Raw genomic sequence first — 17,141 nt, forward strand, 5'->3', positions numbered from 1 at the left:
AAGAAAATAAACAAAAAACGGTAAGAAAAAGAAGAGGAAAAAGAAAACAGAATGATGGGAACGAAAAAAATAATAATCTTTTTTAAAAAAAATGAGATGAAATGAAAATTAAAGAAAAACGAGTCGTGGGGGATGTAAATAAAAAAGAAAAAAAAAACCTAGGGGTGTGGATGAAAAAAGATAAATCTAAAATAGTTAAAAATAGAAAAGAAAAAAAGAAGATGGCCAGAAAACTAAATTTAAAATAAAACCCAGCCTCTTCTTTTCCTTTCCTTTCCTTTTCTCTTTTCCTTTTGCCCTTTTCCCCAATCGAGCCAGGCCTAAAATGGACCCAACCCATTTTTGTTCTTCCCCCCGTCCCAGCCTATATCTGTTTTAAGCCCGGCTCCCTAAGAAGTTCGCCCCCAAAAACATGCGTTTTAAACATCATCCTCCTCCTCCTCCTGTTCGTAGGAGACTGGCGCAATGATGGTGAGGCAGAAGCAAATGGCTGGTGTGACGATGATGAAGTTAATCAATGATGATGGAAACCTTGAAGCAAGAGCAGGAAACTCCGAGAGCAAGCGACGCTGAGGCGTGATGATGACTGATGGTTGGTGATGAAGACAGAGAAATGAGGAAGCGCGAAGCTGTTGATTGCCTATTCGAGGAAGAAGAACAGCATGAAAGAAATGAGGGCCGTTGATCGAGGTGAAAGGAGTTTGTGAAATCAGCTTTGAAAGGGGCCAATGCCAAAGCTAAAAGGCACGATGTTGGGAATGAAGATTCCCTTTGTGTTTTTTTATGAGGGAAATTAAGAAAAACAAAGAGGAGAAGGAGAAGCCGAGAGGGTTATGAAGGTGTGCATATTCTGTTGCATGAATCAGGACTTGATATATATATATATATATATATATATACATAGTTAGAAATGGGAGGAAGAAGTACAAGAAATTAGTAGAAAGACTTAAATTTTCAATTGTCCTCGTTTGCAAAAAATCTTCAATTATACTGAGTGTATATAAGTACTGAAACAATTTTTAAAATTCAATTATGAATGATAATTAACTCTAATATATAAACTACAACCACCTACAAGAATAAATAACACATAATAATTTTAATTTATGAACCACAAATACCTACAAAATTAAAAGAGATATATTTATATTCTTAACGTGTAAATTATTGTTTCGTCATCGGGATAATTTTAGCTTTTCTAGTATTTGTAGGCTTAGCTTGAGCATAATAATGTTAGCTTTGTTTTTCTTCATGCATTTCTAAATTTTGCTGTAAGTTTATTTTCAGCCATAACAATCCCTTCTTCAAGTTCTTCTTACTTTTTTATTTGCTTGTTAGGAGAATATAGAAGCTTGCAAATATATATGTGTTTTGGGAGATCAAAAATGGCATTCAAGAAAACTTATGAAATGGTTTTAAGTCATTAAGCTGAATGCTGGAAATGAAAATGGATTAGAGAAATATTGATAAGAGGATCTGATAAAGTGTAGCAGGAAAAGGAGAATGCATGAAAATTTTTGTCTTGCCATATCTTATTTTTCATACATTTTCTTTTGGGTTGCATTTTTCTTGACATATGAACTTGTTATACATGCATCATTATTTAAACAAATGTAAAAAAAAAAAAAATCAATTTGACATGCTAATTATATAATTAATGGGAATAATGTAAGACAGATGTCTGATATATTCCCATCATTTTAAACTTGAAATCTCTAAAATTAAATTAGTTACTCTATAATGTCGCATCCCACTTTCAGTAAGATGTGATGATTTTAATTTTTAAATTTATCATCTTTGCAGAGTTTTATTTTGTCTTACTATCGTCGTAACTCGGTGATTCTATTGAACTAATTGAATTTTTTAATTAAATATTAACATACATATTTTATTGATTGATGTAATGTGTATGCTATTTCAACGGTTTTATGTTTGGGGGCACTGATAAGATTCGGATCGTATACCTTAAAATTTGCATATTAGAGCTTAATCCGCACCTTAGTAGTGTGGGTGTCATGTGCAAACTAATATTGGTAGCTCATATGAATACTTCATTTCAAGATGGGTATGGTATATTGTGTATTCCAATTATGTTATTGTGTATGGGGATACATGTCACGTTTATATAGTAAACTCGAAATAATTCTTTAAAATAAATTGATTAATCTTCAAATAGGGAAACATATTTTGTATATAAATTAAAAACACGTCATTTGTGACTCAGTTCTTGAGAAAATAAATTTATTAGAGTAAAATCATCTCATGAAAATTTTATTTTTTAAAAAATTTTTTTTGAAATACGAACAGCGATATAAGTAACTCATGAAATAATAAAAGTACATAACAATAATTAATTATTATAATTTTTTAAATAATAATATTTTTCTAAATTATTTTAATAATTTAAATTATTTAAAATATATATTTGTTTTACTCAAGCTGTATTAATTTTAAATTATTATGATTATTTAATTTTGAGAGAAATATTAATTTATAATAAATTAATATTATGTGTTTATTTTAAAATTTTTATTTTAATAATTTATGAGATATAAAATTAACGAATATACTCATTGAAAATATTGATTTATTTGTCTCATACATCACATTTTATTTTTTCGAAGCATCTATTTAAGTTTTTACTCTATCCGACGCACAAATTTTAATATGATATCTAAGGATGTATTTGGTTATGGAATTTCTCGAGTATTGATATACAAGCCAGAAGCTTTATTGAGCTAAGAACATATATACATAATATATATATGTATATATGCAGATTTTCAGACTCACTCCTGCACTCTTGGGATGATCATTGTTTTAGAGCAGCCACCAGCTAGGAGAGAACTTATGTATATGAAGAAAACTAAGAAAGTAGAACACAGTTGGAAATTAATGGGTGCATTAATCAATCTACTTGCTTCTTTTGTCTACTTTGTATCATATATATATATATATATATATATTGAGATGACTTTATACCAACTGATAGAATCAAAATTAAGAAGAGTTTGTTTCTGGGGTTAATCATCTTATTAATTATATCATACTCCTCAAGATTATAACAAGGGATTTGCAAAAAAAGATTTTGTCTTGCCATTCGAGTAGTACTTAGACTGATCATGCATAGCAAATATTTAAGTAGAAGATAATTAAAACAGGAAATTAAGAGAGAGAAGAGCACATGAACTAAGCATATATAATTAAACTCCTAATTAATAAACTATTATTATTGCATGAGTAAACTCCGGATGATTGCAGCCTGGGCAGTGTCAGTTGTTGCCAGTAGCTCAGAAAGTCTCTCGCTTAGATCGTCAACTTCTCTGTGTAAGTTTCTGATGTAGTTGCACGTCTCTTGTAACACTTTTGCCGCTGACACCTATATTTATTTAACACCATATGTATATATATACAAATTAAACATTTATTTAATATCAACTCTTAAGTAACCTTTTTCCATTAATTTTCACCATCTGTAGCTATTATATATGTATGAATAAATGCTTGAACTAGTATTAAAATTAAGAAGATCACTTTAATGTTGATTAATATTCAAGTGCAGTTGAACTTTCAAGATTTGAGAGAAAAAGTCACCTTATACCTATTAAATCTCTTCAACTTCATGTATGCTTTTGATTTCTTCTCCTCCTAATTAATGGAACAAATTTCCTAAGGTGAATTATCTTGAACCTAATATATGTTATAGCTTCGAGTTGTGAGCCAAACCACATTACTCGTTAATTACAAAGAGGAGATAGAAACCTAGTAGGTTACTAGTATATACTTATGGATATCCATATAGATGTATAATATATATATATATATAGAGAGAGAGAGAGAGAGAGATTATACGTACCTTATCAGACCGTCTATCACGAAGCTCAGGAAGAAGCTGTTGCAACTTAGTAACAAGATCATTGATTTGGTCATCACTGATCCTTGAACCTCCGGACTGCCTTGATCTGGACCTTCTGCTTGACATCTTGGCTATATATATATAAGAAATTATATATATGTCTATTATTAGGTAGCTACAAATTAAACAAACTTATTTGTGCAGTCAGACAGGGTACCTATATATATACACACACACTAAAATATTTATATAAGCATAAGGAACGCAGCGGAAGTAAGTATTTGAATATAGTGGTGTGTATTAAGTGAGAGACAAGTTATGGAGAAAAGATTAGTGGGGTTTGCTACCTACGAGATGATAATATTAATACGCGAGAGAGAGAGAGAGCAGAAGATGATTACAAGTAGTGGGTAATAGGGGAATGGAGAAGACAAGACAATTGCATGGGAGAAAGAAGTGGGCTAAGCTCGTATTTAAATACACTTTTTTTTTAACAGAGACGAGAGAGAGAGAGAGAGAGAGAGAGAGAGAGAGAATCAGGTCTAAATATCTAGAGATACGCCATACCTGTCTTCTTCTTTTTTCTGTGTCTTCTTCAAAGAAAGAGAAAGATAGAGAGAGAGAGAGAAAGGTGCTCAGTTTTAAGCCAGCGAGAGATTGTCAGTCTACACGCAATACCATGTTGTTATTACACACACCATTAACATTTAACATTTAAAAAATAATATACATACATACATATATATATATATATACATATTTCTTTTCAGGATCTAATATACATACACATACATACATCAAACCAACCCTCTTTAATCATTATTCTTGCGATCCATCTTCTATATAAATATATATGTACACATGAGTTATAGTTAACAATATACATGTATACATGAATTTTGTATGATGTTGAGTGGAGAAAATCGTCACTCTGAGACTCTAATTCTTGACTTGAGGGGCTCGCAGTGTGCATGGGAAGCGAGGAAAGAGGTAGGGTTAAATGTTTGACCAGTCAAAGGTGGCATCCCATGTTCTTTGTGTCCCCAACGAGATCCACACCCCGCACGTGGCATCTCGGGGGTCCAACCCTTGCACCGTCCCGGTTTCCAAGCAATCTCTTTTTTTTTTTTTTAAATATTTTTTACTATATAAAATTAATTAGTAAGATATTCCGTCAACCGTGGGTTAGAGACAAATTGCAATCCAATTTTTTTGACCATTTACATGCTTATTTCGAAGAGTTGGGACTATATATATACATATATATATATATATATATACAAAAAGTTAATAATTATAATTAACAATTTAATAAGAATTTGTGTAACAAAATGTGAAATCACATAGGTTTATTATTATTAATGAAATGAAATTCCCACTTGATATTAATAATCATGGCAGGTTGTCAGCTGGGTAGATTATATAATATATAGTTTTGTGGGTATCTGCAGTAAATAATTATAATTAATATCAATGTAGGAGGAGGAATGATATTATTGATGATTTCATGTGAGAATGATCTTAAATCTCTTGCACTGTAACTCTGTAATGCTTTTGAGAGTAAATCCAATCAAACATTACGAAACACTAACACGTGCTTCTGACCCCCTTTACTGCTTGCAAACCCTATATATATATATACATATATATTATACTGAGAGATCCACTTACAGATGACTTACAAGGCATGTATAATTTTATATTGTCAATTAATTTCTCGTAGAGAATATTTAATTAATTAATTATTTTCTGCTGCTGTTTCTTCATGAACAGCCAGGTCTTTGGAATGCAACTTAATTATCAGCTAAATAACTTGGAACGTCTTTAACTCGACTTAGACACGGTAAAAGCACTTGAATTACGACGTACTTATTACTAATTCTTGTAACACATGCATGTACATGTACGTATACATATATACACAATGAAATTATACATATACACACACGCACAAACGAGAGTTTAGAACATCGTTTTAGTATCTCTTTTCTTACTCTGTTGGTGAATTGATCTTGTTTCTAACAAAACTCTGACTTAAAATTATTATAATTTAAAGGGTTTTTGGAGTTAATTTAAATAATTGAGAATTTCGTTATATTATGGGGTGTGTGTGTGTGTGTATATATACATGTATAAATGGAAATTAAGAATGGAAAAAATTCCTATCTAAAGGGTTTTTGAAGTTAATTTCAATAATTAAGAATTTCCTTATATTGTGGTGTGTGTGTGTATACGTATACACGTACGTATATTGAGTATACCCATATTACAAAAAAAAAAAAGAGTAAATAAAAGAATTGAGAAAATTCATGGCACACTTAAAAAGGAAAGAAAAAGAAGATAAAGACGAAGACAAAAGGGTTCATTGGGTTTCTTTTGATTCATTAGATGCATTAACCACGTTAAACCGTATGTATAATCTTCAATGTCTTTGAAAAACTACTCATATTTTTGATTCATTAGATGCACCCGGAATGTTTGGGAGACAAAAAATATAATATATACATATATATATATAACAAAAAAGTTATTAGAGATGTATCTATAAAATAAAAAATTATTAATTAAGTTGTATGTATATATATATATATATTTACATCATTTCAAGATATTATTACCCATTTACTTAATTTTTTTTAAAAAAAAATATTAGTGGAAATTAGTCATTCAAATTAGAACATATATATATATATATATATATATATGTGGGTGTGTGGGTGTGTTTGTGGGTTTGATAGTATATAACATTCATTTTAATTTTGGAATTAATTAATTAATTAATTAATCAATCAATCAATCAATATTCCTCAATGGAAATAGGCTAACCTTATAATTCATGTAGTTCAATTATAAATCAATCTATCGTGTGCATGACACATACATAAAAATAATGCAAGATTCTTGGTACTTATTATATAATATTAGTCTATAATATATATGTGGGTAATTAAATATAAGAGTGTGTCTATTGCCACTTCAAATTAATTTATTGTACTACTTCTATATTTTTTTGTATAATTAATTAAGTGATAATTGCCCATAGGATCACATTTTTAATAATTAAACCTATTTTAATTCATATTTACTTTATTTTACTATATAAACAACAATTTCTGACTTTTATTTTTAATTATTAGAATTTCTTTTGTTTCAAAAAATACTTTTTTTTATAAATATTTTTGGGATGTAACAGCATATATATTAATTAAAAAATAATTAAGATTTTAAACAAACAATTTTACACGGATTAAAACATGATGATTGTTACAAATAGGATTGATTTGATTAATAATATTTAAGTGGGTTTAATTAGTATGATTAAATATGGTTTTAGGGATTTAATTATAAGATGAGATAATGAAGGGTCAGCGTGCATCTCGGGGCACATGACCTTCATCAATTGGACAGCGAAGACTTCGTTCAACTTTAATTTTTTTTTTTTTTAAATTTAAATCTAGGGACCTTCTTTTTATTATATTATATTAATTAATATAATTTAATTATTTATTTTATTTATTACGAAGAGAGACAATCGCTTAAAAAAAAAATAATTACTCCTCAAATACATTTTGGGTCAAAAAAATCTCGTAAGATCATTTCGTGATAAACTGTTAAAAATCATCTAACACGTGAGTATGTAGATAAAAATTAAATTATAGTAAAAAATTAAAATTCGCCGACCAATCAGTAGTACATTAAATTTTATTCGCAATATACATGTTAAACTTTGATATATTTGATATCACAGACGTATTCAAGAAAGATTATTCATTTTAATCTCTTAGATTATAAACTTCAATTAAGTTTTTCGAGTGCAAGAAAAATCTCAAGTGATACCATTTTCTTTTATAATTTATTTTCTCGTAAAAATTTAATTATCAAAAAGTATTATTAACAAGAATCAAATCAACAAGAAAAAATTTAATTAGAAGTATGTTTCATTAATTTAATTAAACAACTTAATTTTCGATCAAGATATTAATAAGAATATAATAAAATGTAATTATATAAAACAATTTTCTAACTCGGTTGAAGAATTTAACCGAGTGTAAAATAACCCATGAAAAAGAAAACATTTGTTAAGGCAATAGAAAGGTGTTTTATGATGATTCTTAATTAATTAAGCAATTAATTAAATGAAAGTATGCGGTTTTTAGTAATGCACATCCTAAAGGTAGACCAGCACAACTTTTGTTGTAAAGGGATGCATCATTTTGGAAGTCAAACCGACAAGACCACCCCATTCTACTATTCTACTTGATGCTCTTTTACTGTTACTGTAAATAAATTTAAGTTATATATATATACATACATACATACATATATATATATATATATACACTGCGATTAACCCTCTAAGAATTCTACATATATATATATATATATATATATGTTGCCTTTAACCCATTAAGGTTATACATTGTATACATAATTCCTCTTAAATTTAGAACACTAGAAGTTTGAAATAATTAATATTTAATTTTTTCATCACTGGATCTCATACTATTTTGATTAGATTTAAATAAACACAAGAGTAAGTCTATGAAATATATATATATATTAAATTTTAATATAATTTTTTCGATTAATCTTTAAATAATTAATTTATAATAAAAAAATATACTCAAATTTTTATTTTTCGTCATCTTAGATGATAAATACAATTTTTATAAAAGAGATTCATCACTATCATCTTCTTATAGGAAAGATAAAATATATTCGCTGCTTATTAATTTTTTAAATAATACATAGTTTAAACTTATAATAAAAAATAAATACTAAATTTATTTAACAACATAGGAATTTGTTTACTCGTATGCAAGCACGACCAGGTTGGAGCTTCATCAGTCCCTTAACTTCCATTTCCTTCCTTACTTGCTTGGCTCCATGCCAATCCCCCATTGTGGCATAAAACTTTGATAACACCAAATAATCTTCACAATTTTCAATCCCTTGATCAATAAACCTCTTCTTAATCACTAGAGAAGCTATACTGGTATTACCATAGATTTGACACGCACTCAGCAAACTCCTCCACATAACTAAATCAGGCTTAACTGGCATATGATCAATGAATTCTATAGCTTCTTTAATTAATCCAACTCTACACAGAAGATCCACCATACACCCATAATGCTCCATCCATGGTTCCATTTGGTAATCCTTTATCATTGAATCAAAACACTTTTGACCCTCTTCAACCAAACCTCCATGGCTGCAAGCAGATAAAACATTGAGGAAGACAACCTCGTCGGGTTTGATCCCTTCTCTTTGCATTTGACAGAACCTAACCAGAGCCGAAATCCCATGTCCATTCATGGCTAGAGCTTGAATAATGCTTGTCCATGAAACCAATGTTCTAATTCTATTTCCCATGCCATCAAATATTTGACAACATTTCTTTATGTTACCCAATTTGGCATGCATGTCAATGAGAGCATTTGCTATACAAACACTCCTTTTAACCAGCCCATATTTCTCTACGTACAATTCTATTAGATTCCCGAGTTCAGAGTTTCCCAACTTTGAACACATTGAAATCAAACCTAACATGGTAATCTCATCTGGTTTTACATTTTGAGACTCCATATCTTTGAGCAATGCTAATGCTTCATTTGGATTATCGTTATCACCATAACCATTGATCATCGCGGTCCACGAAATTACATTTCTTGTAGGCATCAATTGAAAAATCCGGCAGGCGGAAAACAAGCACTGACATTTTGAGTACATTGCAATCAAAGAATTGTACACAAACACATCAATATCAATTAACTTCTTGATCAAGTAACCGTGAATCGATTTACCTTCTCTCAAAAACTTTAACAAAGAGCAAGCAGAGAGCAGGCTTACCACGGTAATTTTATTGGGTTTTAGATTGTCAAGAAGCATTTTTCGCAAACACACCAGCGCCTGATAAGGCCTGTTTTGCCGGGCATAAGCAGTCACAAGTGAATTCCAGGAAACCAAGTCTCTTTGGGGCATTTCGTCGAACACTTGTTGCATCCAATCCAGCTTGGCAAATGAACCATAAACATCAAGCAGGGCAGTTTGAATTATGATCTCAGATACAAAACCCAAAACGAAAATCTGCGCATGTATCTGTTTGCTTTCAAAAGGCGTTGGCATAAGCCCGCAAGCCTTCAAAGCAAACAGAAGGGTACGTGTATGGACCTCCAAGCCTGTGTTTCTGACATGGGAGTAAACCAAGAGGGCATTTTCAGCGTCCTTAACCTCCAAAAAGCCTCTGATAATAGTGTTCCATGCGTAAGTATCAAGACCGTTGATTCTTTCGGCGATTGAACGAGCAACCGAAATTGTAGCAGGACAGACGATGGACGCAAAAACTTCGACTAGTTTACTTGCAAAAGGAGGGTAACCAACGAGGCCCGTCGTTGTAAGATGGGCATGAACTTGACAGAGTTGATCTGTGTTAACGCATTTTTGCAAGATGTAAGTGATTCCAAGAAATGGGTTTTGGATTTCATACACTGACTTGATTGGGTTGTGGATGCACCTCATCAAGTTGAATGTTAAAAGTGTAAATCCACGTTCTGTTTCGTAAGAGATATATATGATATATATTTCAAGGTCAAAAGAAAAATGAATTGAAAGTTTTACTCTCCACAAATTTGGTAATTGAAGCGTTTACCACACTCAACTTTCTAGAGAAATTGAGGCAGCTTGACGACTAGCAAAAAGCAAAGTTGAAAACTAAAAAATTATAAAACATTACGTGCGGCAATCAAGGGGTCAAGAGCACGCATGTTCTCAAGTCCTGAACCAAGAATAAGCATATCAGTACAATTTTCCAGAATAATGAAAAACCTAACTTCAACGGCTAACAGCCCTGAAAGAAAGAAAGTAGAGACACTGGTTCATGTCATCTTTGTTCTCCTTAACTGCTGTACACACACCCAAGAGCCCATTAGGTTTTCTCTTCATGGTCCAGATTATAGCAGTTTTATCTCCACCAAATGACTGGGAAAGGGCTCGTTCGAAGAACTGGGAAACAAGTAATGGTAGCCAACAAGACCAAGAATTATTCCTGTGATAAAAGCTCCCCACCACTCAAATACAAGTAAATTGGACAACATACATCACAAACTTTTACGATTTTTAGGAATCTACAGAAAAGTCAAGACTGAATAGTGCAACTTTGTGCTAGTGGGCAGAATGAGCTGCAGTGCCCTTCTTAAAATCAATCTTGTCAACTTTAACCTCTCCATCGATGAGTTCATAAACATAGACCACAACGCGTAGGCCATCAATGTCCATGAGGACAAAACTAGGATTAACATCATAAGTGATGCTGCTATAGGCACCCGTTGCAGATCCTGGGTTTATAACAACACCTCCGTCGTGCTTGTAAGCAGTAAACTGATGAGTGTGACCTGTCACAAGTATGTCTACATCTAGCTGCCTTTGTAGCATAGCCAGTGAATCCAGGTCTCCCCATGGAATAACCTATAAAACATCAAGATAAAAGAAAAATAATATCAGTACATGTTAGAAAACAATATATAAATTTTGATAAGACAAATAATCAAATACCATCTGCTTATCAAAAACATCTGCTTATGGAAAACAGGATCTAATTTAAACAACTAGCAAAGTCCAACAGTGTATTTGAAGAATAGGGACAGCCAAGGCAATATATGCTTTATTTGTATTTTTTTTAATCCCCAATCAAAGAAACTAGAGACAGCTTTCTAGAACAACGCATATCCAATAATGATTAAATACTTCTATACCAATGCATATCGAACAACGAATTTATTCACCAATGACAATATGCCAGAGACGAGATTCTTGACAAATGGAAAAATATCACAATGCTGGGATGGAATGAGCATCATTGTATGCTCGAGAAAATAGCTCGATAAAACTAACAGTACTCTCAGGAACAAAATATATACCCAATACTTGTCTCAAGTTTAATAAGAAAACAATATACGAAGGAACGTAGACTTGGAAGATGCTGGGAACAAAGAAAAACTGGGGGGCAGGCAGGACAAATAAAAGATGAAATGATCTTGGCAGGATAATAGTGAAATAAGAAATAAAAAGATTACCAATCGTATATCACAAAAAATAAAAAGATAATATCACCAACCAACAAAAAGATGATAATATGAATAAGCCATTGAAAAGTGGACACGAAGAATAATATGTATAAATAAATATTAAGAGAGAACATTTGCATAACTGCCACGATGGTTCCTTAAGCAAAAATAATAGATTAGCCCAAAGAAAAGCAGGGGCTAAATAGTCATCCCTTCCCCCATGGAAGAAAATGGTGATAAATGGTGATAGATGGTGAACATATGGAACATTCTCTTCAATCCAAACTCAATCTAAATTCATGATAAATTAAAAAACATACATTCAGCACATAAAAGAATTAAAAAAGGAATAAAGTAAACTAAACCTGATGACCATGACATAGTCCCAGCTTGAATTGACCAATAGTTAAAGTTTTTGTCTCAGGATATCGTGTGTCCTCATCAAATTCACCTCGGGTAATATGCAAGTCAGGGCAAATAGTCTTCAAGTAGTCATGAACTTCCTGAAATAATCGTTAAGAGAAGGTAAGCCAATGGCAATCATTGTAGTTATTTGCTGCTGGAAATTGTTTTTTAAGTTGTCCCTCTTATCAGTTCATTTTGGGAGCTGAACTCTGAATCTATGACCTGAATAATTTGAATGCTTGATCAAATAACCTAGACAGTCATTGCACAGATCAACCACTTGCGAGCATTTTTGAGAAAACCTTAAAACAAAAGAGTGCATTACATGGAGCATCTAACTGCAACTTCCAATATATTGCATGTGCCAAACTGTGGTTGGCATTCACCTGGACCATTTAAGCTTATAGTCTGTTGTGTCACTTGCATGGGATTCATGCAGATTTGACTCCATTTTTTCAGTGAATAATGAAGTTAACTACAAGAGCAAGTGATCATAATGACAACAAACAGAAAAGCAAAAGAAACCTTTACGTGAGGTCCATATTGGTTCGTGAATAAGAGCCAATGAAGACTTTAGGAACCAAAACAAAAATAAAAAAGCTAGATTTCTCAGTGAAAGTGAAAAAATCTACAACAACAAACTAACAACAGGAAGCACTCAGCCGTAAATAGTATGAACCACTGTAAATTTAAAAGTTTAAAATCTTGGCTAAGTTTGGAACAAATGAACTCTTTTTGTGAAACTTATATGAGAAATCAATACTTGTTCATTTAGGAGAGAATGGAGAGACGTCTAGTAAACAATGATAAAAATTCAACTACTGAAAATTTTCTGCTGAACTTGAAGCAACACATGCTACATTCTATCAAAATCAATGAAATCTTTTACTTACTTGTTTAATTCCACTTGGAATTCTCGATGGTGTTAAAACTTTATCATTTTCAGATTTTCACCATCTTCTGGTTAAACTAAGTGTGTATTTTCAAATTAATTCCACAAATGAAGTTCATTATTGCAAAAATAGCCTTACTAAATTGGCTTTAGAAACATAATAGAAACTTAGATGCTCCATGTGTATTAGAAACTTAACTGAGACAGTTGGATTGCTAAATAATAGATTTGATGAACGAAGAGTTTGACACCTCCAGAATTTCAGAATTCAACCTCAATAATAGCATAAAAATATTTCCATTGACTGGTTAGTTACTAATCTTGCTGCAGTGAAATTTTGGTGTACTCACATATGACATAATAGTTTGCAAGGATCAAAACACAACTGAGAATCCATTCGAACTTGAAAATTAGAATAGACAAAGAGAAAAAGCAACAAGGGGATACTTTAGAACAGTATCTCCATTTTCATTAATGGACATTATAAATCAAAAGGATATTAAAATTGAAAAATTACTTTGCAATTTAAACACTATTTTGAATATTTAAGCTGCTATATAATCCAACCGAGGTAATCTATTACTACAGAAAAGAAGTTTCTATTGCAATTCAAAACTGGTTTTTTCTCACTCATTGCTAGATAATACAGAAAGAACTGATATAGTAATCCTATATTAACTCCATATACAGCCCCACTAGTACGCCTCTACACAGACTTGATTAAACCACCAATAACTATCATAAACCAACCAGGCATGATAAATCAGTAGTGAGCTTGTGATCACGTGAATGATCTCTTGAATGACATAGATGAAATTACAAAGACAAACCACATTCTTTTTTTTTTTTTTCCCTCCGATTGTTCACAAACAAATGAAGCCTTGGCTTTGAGAATTGCTTCCAGTTGGTTTCAAGCTAAGTTAAGGCCTTCTGCTATTCTAAGCCCCAACTGAGGGGAAAATAAGATAAATTTCTTTCCGAATTTCCAAAACATTTTCCAGGCGGAATTAAAAAAAATGAGAACGAGGTAATGAAGTTAACACATATATGAACATGAAACAGCAGGACAAAAACAAATCCAGTAAAGAAAGAAACAAATGAATCATCCAGTAACGAAGTGAATGAAACCAAGCAAAAATATAAGATAAATCATACCTTGATGCATAGGTTTCCAGTGCAAATAACATGTTGGATCTTGCCGGGGACAAGCATAGACTTGAATTTTGCCGGCAGATCAGGCGCTCTATGGGGTATATGTAAGTCTCCTAAAGCCAAGACCAGCACCATCCTCAACGTTCAAAGACCTAAAACCCGAAACGAAATCTGGCAATGAAATGAAAGCATTGATCACACACAAATTCCTCGAGATTAACGATAAATCAAAGAACAAAAACATTTTGCCTACAAATTAGTTCAAAACTCGCCAAAAATGAAGATCAAACGATAATAACAGAGGAATTAATCGGGAATACCAGGTAGATTAGCTTAATTTGATGGAGTTGAGAATACCCATGAAAAACCTTTTCTTCTGTGATTTGTTGACGCTCTCTTTCGACTGTTGTTGGGTGTCGTGCGAGACCGGCTGGTGGGTTATGTGAGGGGAAACCAAACGCCGTCGTTTCAAACCAAACGCCGTCGTTTTAAACCAACGCTGTCGTTTTACTAGTGACACAAAAATAATTACGAATAATTCTCAATTTACCCAACATTTCGCGCAACTGGTAAGTCCAGAAAAACTGAAATTGATTCTGAAACCAAAACAATTTTTAATTTTTAATATAAATTTTAATGATACAATCAGTTATTGTTTTCAGCCAGACTTCTAATTAGAATTAATTAATCAATTTTTTACGTATTTTTTGGAAGATAAAATCCTAACAGAACTTCTAATTGAAGATCTTTCTTATCCAAATATCTCATCTTAATCTCTTCACCATCTCTTTATAAAGCCCTGTAAAATACATAGATACTACAAACAATCACCATGGCTAAGATCAATATGCTTCAAGTATGGTGCGTCTTCGTTTTGGGTTTCTTGTTTTCTGCTAATATTCAAGCTGAGGAAATCGGAATTTACGAGCTTCAGAGAGGTGATTTATCTGCCACGTTCACCAACTATGGTGCCACCATGCTTTCTCTTATTCTCCCTGATAAAAACGGTAACTTTATTTTCTTTTCGTCTTCTTCTTCTTCTTTCCTTTTTCTTTTACAGAGTTTTGGGTTCATAATGCTGTAAATTAATATTGTTCTCAAACAGGAAAGTTGGATGATATTGTTCTTGGATACGATACAATCGAGGAGTACATGGTTTGATTTTTCATGATTTATTAAATTCTTATTTATAATCATTAATCAGTTCAGTAGTTAACGAATGAATATACGATTTGATTTGCAGAATGATACAACCTACTTTGGTGCAATTGTTGGACGTGTAGCTAACAGAATTGCAGGTGCCCAGTTTACTTTCAATGGAACCCATTATAACTTGGATGCTAATGAAGGATCCAACATGCTTCATGGTATGCATACACACACACACACACACTTATACATACATGTACACAGAACATTCAGTTGTACATATTTTATGCTGAGCATTCATTAATGAATCTACTTTTGTTTATCAGGTGGATCTAAAGGATTTGGTGAAGTTATATGGTCAGTGCAAAGTTACCAGGAGGATAGCCACGTATCATTCACCTATAACAGCTTTGATGGAGAAGAAGGTAAATATTTCGTAGTAAAAATAAAGTTTTAGCAACTGTTTAACCTGTAGCAAAATATTTTACCCGTGAAAAAATGTAGGTAAAAACTTAATATGATTACTTCATTGTGAAACTAGGGTTTCCTGGAAACTTATCAGTGATAGTGACATACATGTTGATTGACTCAAACAAGTTGGGTGTAAGGATGGAAGCCAAGGCACTAGACAAGGCAACACCTGTGAATTTAGCCTTGCACACTTATTGGAATCTAGCAGGCCACAACAGAGGAGATATACTCTCTCACGAAATCCAAATTTTGGCCGATAGCATCACTCCGGTTGATGAAGCACTCATCCCTACTGGTCAAATCAAACCAGTTAACGGTACACCTTATGATTTTCTTGCTCCTCGAACGATCGGAAGCATGTTGGATCAACTTCCAGACGGATACGACATTAACTATGTGTTGCAAAACAATAGTTTGGGACGCTTGCAAAAGGCGGTACAAGTGCATGAATGTGTATCGGGGAGGACGATGGAACTATGGACTACTAAACCAGGTTTACAATTCTATACGAGTAACCAGTTGGTTGAGGAGAAAGGCAAAGATGGGAGTGTGTATAGGAAATATGCTGGAATTGCTTTGGAGACTCAAGGGTTTCCTGATTCAGTCAATCATCCTAACTTCCCATCTCAGATGGTGATGCCGGGAGAGAGCTATCAGCATGTCATGGTCTATAGGTTCACAACTAAGAAGAATAATTAGTTAGTAATTAATTAGTTTCAATTATTCTTTTAATTATGTTTGGCAGCTATTGATGTAGTAGTTAGAAATAAGATCTACTCGTTTAAGTTTATTAAAATAACCAAATTATTTTGTTAATTTGAGGGGCGGACGAGTGAAAATTTGGTATTTTATTGGTATTTCGAAACCAACCATTATTCAGTGTATTCATTAAGTTTAACTTAGTTGCACTCTCCAATATTCTCGTTTTGATATTAATGTTTATTGTGTTATAATTAATATTTATATATAATTTATCGATAAATATATGAATTTTATTTACGAAAAATAGTAATTATTAATTAGTTAAATGAATGATATATCTATTTTTTTTACTACAAATATGAGTTTAGATACAGTATTTTATTGTATTATGATTAATGTATATTTATCATTTAATTACTGAAAATGTAAATTTTTATCTAAAAATATA

The 17,141-nt window shown here is 31.9% G+C and overlaps 4 protein-coding genes across 6 annotated transcripts; 1 reads left to right on the top strand and 3 right to left on the bottom strand.

Annotated features, from left to right (window-relative positions):
* Window positions 1-3,072: 3,072 nt before the first annotated feature.
* Window positions 3,073-4,288, bottom strand: LOC110824352 (transcription factor PRE3-like). The gene is made up of 2 exons (XM_022054949.2): window positions 3,857-4,288; window positions 3,073-3,379 (listed from the first exon to the last, which is right to left on the bottom strand). Exons 1-2 carry the CDS (start codon window positions 3,980-3,982, stop codon window positions 3,230-3,232), a joined length of 276 nt encoding a protein of 91 aa, XP_021910641.1. The 5' UTR covers window positions 3,983-4,288; the 3' UTR covers window positions 3,073-3,229.
* A 4,356-nt stretch (window positions 4,289-8,644) lies between these two features.
* On the bottom strand, window positions 8,645-10,801 carry LOC110824303 (putative pentatricopeptide repeat-containing protein At3g05240). The gene is made up of 3 exons (XM_022054888.2): window positions 10,774-10,801; window positions 10,593-10,706; window positions 8,645-10,284 (listed from the first exon to the last, which is right to left on the bottom strand). Exons 1-3 carry the CDS (start codon window positions 10,799-10,801, stop codon window positions 8,645-8,647), a joined length of 1,782 nt encoding a protein of 593 aa, XP_021910580.2.
* On the bottom strand, window positions 10,564-14,842 carry MAG1 (Calcineurin-like metallo-phosphoesterase superfamily protein). 3 transcript variants are annotated; one of them, XM_022054909.2, is made up of 4 exons: window positions 14,692-14,842; window positions 14,375-14,542; window positions 12,288-12,425; window positions 10,564-11,323 (listed from the first exon to the last, which is right to left on the bottom strand). In XM_022054909.2, exons 2-4 carry the CDS (start codon window positions 14,504-14,506, stop codon window positions 11,021-11,023), a joined length of 573 nt encoding a protein of 190 aa, XP_021910601.1. In that variant the 5' UTR covers window positions 14,507-14,542; window positions 14,692-14,842; the 3' UTR covers window positions 10,564-11,020. The 3 variants fall into 3 exon arrangements, with proteins under 3 accessions (XP_021910601.1, XP_021910610.1, XP_088067476.1); XM_022054918.2 differs by having other exon boundaries at window positions 14,375-14,523; window positions 14,692-14,823; XM_088211350.1 differs by having other exon boundaries at window positions 14,625-14,772.
* Window positions 14,843-15,146: 304 nt separating this feature from the next.
* LOC110824342 (Galactose mutarotase-like superfamily protein) lies at window positions 15,147-16,907 on the top strand. Its single transcript, XM_022054941.2, has 5 exons — window positions 15,147-15,378; window positions 15,477-15,526; window positions 15,615-15,738; window positions 15,847-15,945; window positions 16,062-16,907. Exons 1-5 carry the CDS (start codon window positions 15,204-15,206, stop codon window positions 16,688-16,690), a joined length of 1,077 nt encoding a protein of 358 aa, XP_021910633.2. The 5' UTR covers window positions 15,147-15,203; the 3' UTR covers window positions 16,691-16,907.
* The last annotated feature ends 234 nt before the right edge of the window (window positions 16,908-17,141 follow it).

Source organism: Carica papaya, chromosome 9 (assembly GCF_054855325.1).
Source record: "Carica papaya isolate Zhongbai chromosome 9, ASM5485532v1, whole genome shotgun sequence".
Classification (NCBI taxonomy): Eukaryota; Viridiplantae; Streptophyta; class Magnoliopsida; order Brassicales; family Caricaceae; genus Carica; species Carica papaya.

Bases quoted from the DNA above. Each gene is read 5' to 3' on its own strand.
- LOC110824352 (XM_022054949.2), bottom strand. From the start codon at position 3,982: ATGTCAAGCAGAAGGTCCAGATCAAGGCAGTCCGGAGGTTCAAGGATC. The intron at 3,380-3,856 runs GTACGTATAATC...AAATAAATATAG, and splicing joins GTGATAGACGGTCTGATAAG to GTGTCAGCGGCAAAAGTGTT.
- LOC110824303 (XM_022054888.2), bottom strand. From the start codon at position 10,801: ATGAAGAGAAAACCTAATGGGCTCTTGG. The intron at 10,707-10,773 runs GTGTGTGTACAG...TCTTTCTTTCAG, and splicing joins AAAACCTAATGGGCTCTTGG to GGCTGTTAGCCGTTGAAGTT. The intron at 10,285-10,592 runs GTAATGTTTTAT...GCGTTAACACAG, and splicing joins TGACCCCTTGATTGCCGCAC to ATCAACTCTGTCAAGTTCAT.
- MAG1 (XM_022054909.2), bottom strand. From the start codon at position 14,506: ATGGTGCTGGTCTTGGCTTTAGGAGACTTACATATACCCCATAGAGCG. The intron at 12,426-14,374 runs GTATGATTTATC...CGATTATTTCAG, and splicing joins CTGGAAACCTATGCATCAAG to GAAGTTCATGACTACTTGAA. The intron at 11,324-12,287 runs GTTTAGTTTACT...GATGTTTTATAG, and splicing joins GACTATGTCATGGTCATCAG to GTTATTCCATGGGGAGACCT.
- LOC110824342 (XM_022054941.2), top strand. From the start codon at position 15,204: ATGGCTAAGATCAATATGCTTCAAGTATGGTGCGTCTTCGTTTTGGGT. The intron at 15,379-15,476 runs GTAACTTTATTT...GTTCTCAAACAG, and splicing joins TATTCTCCCTGATAAAAACG to GAAAGTTGGATGATATTGTT. The intron at 15,739-15,846 runs GTATGCATACAC...TTTGTTTATCAG, and splicing joins AGGATCCAACATGCTTCATG to GTGGATCTAAAGGATTTGGT.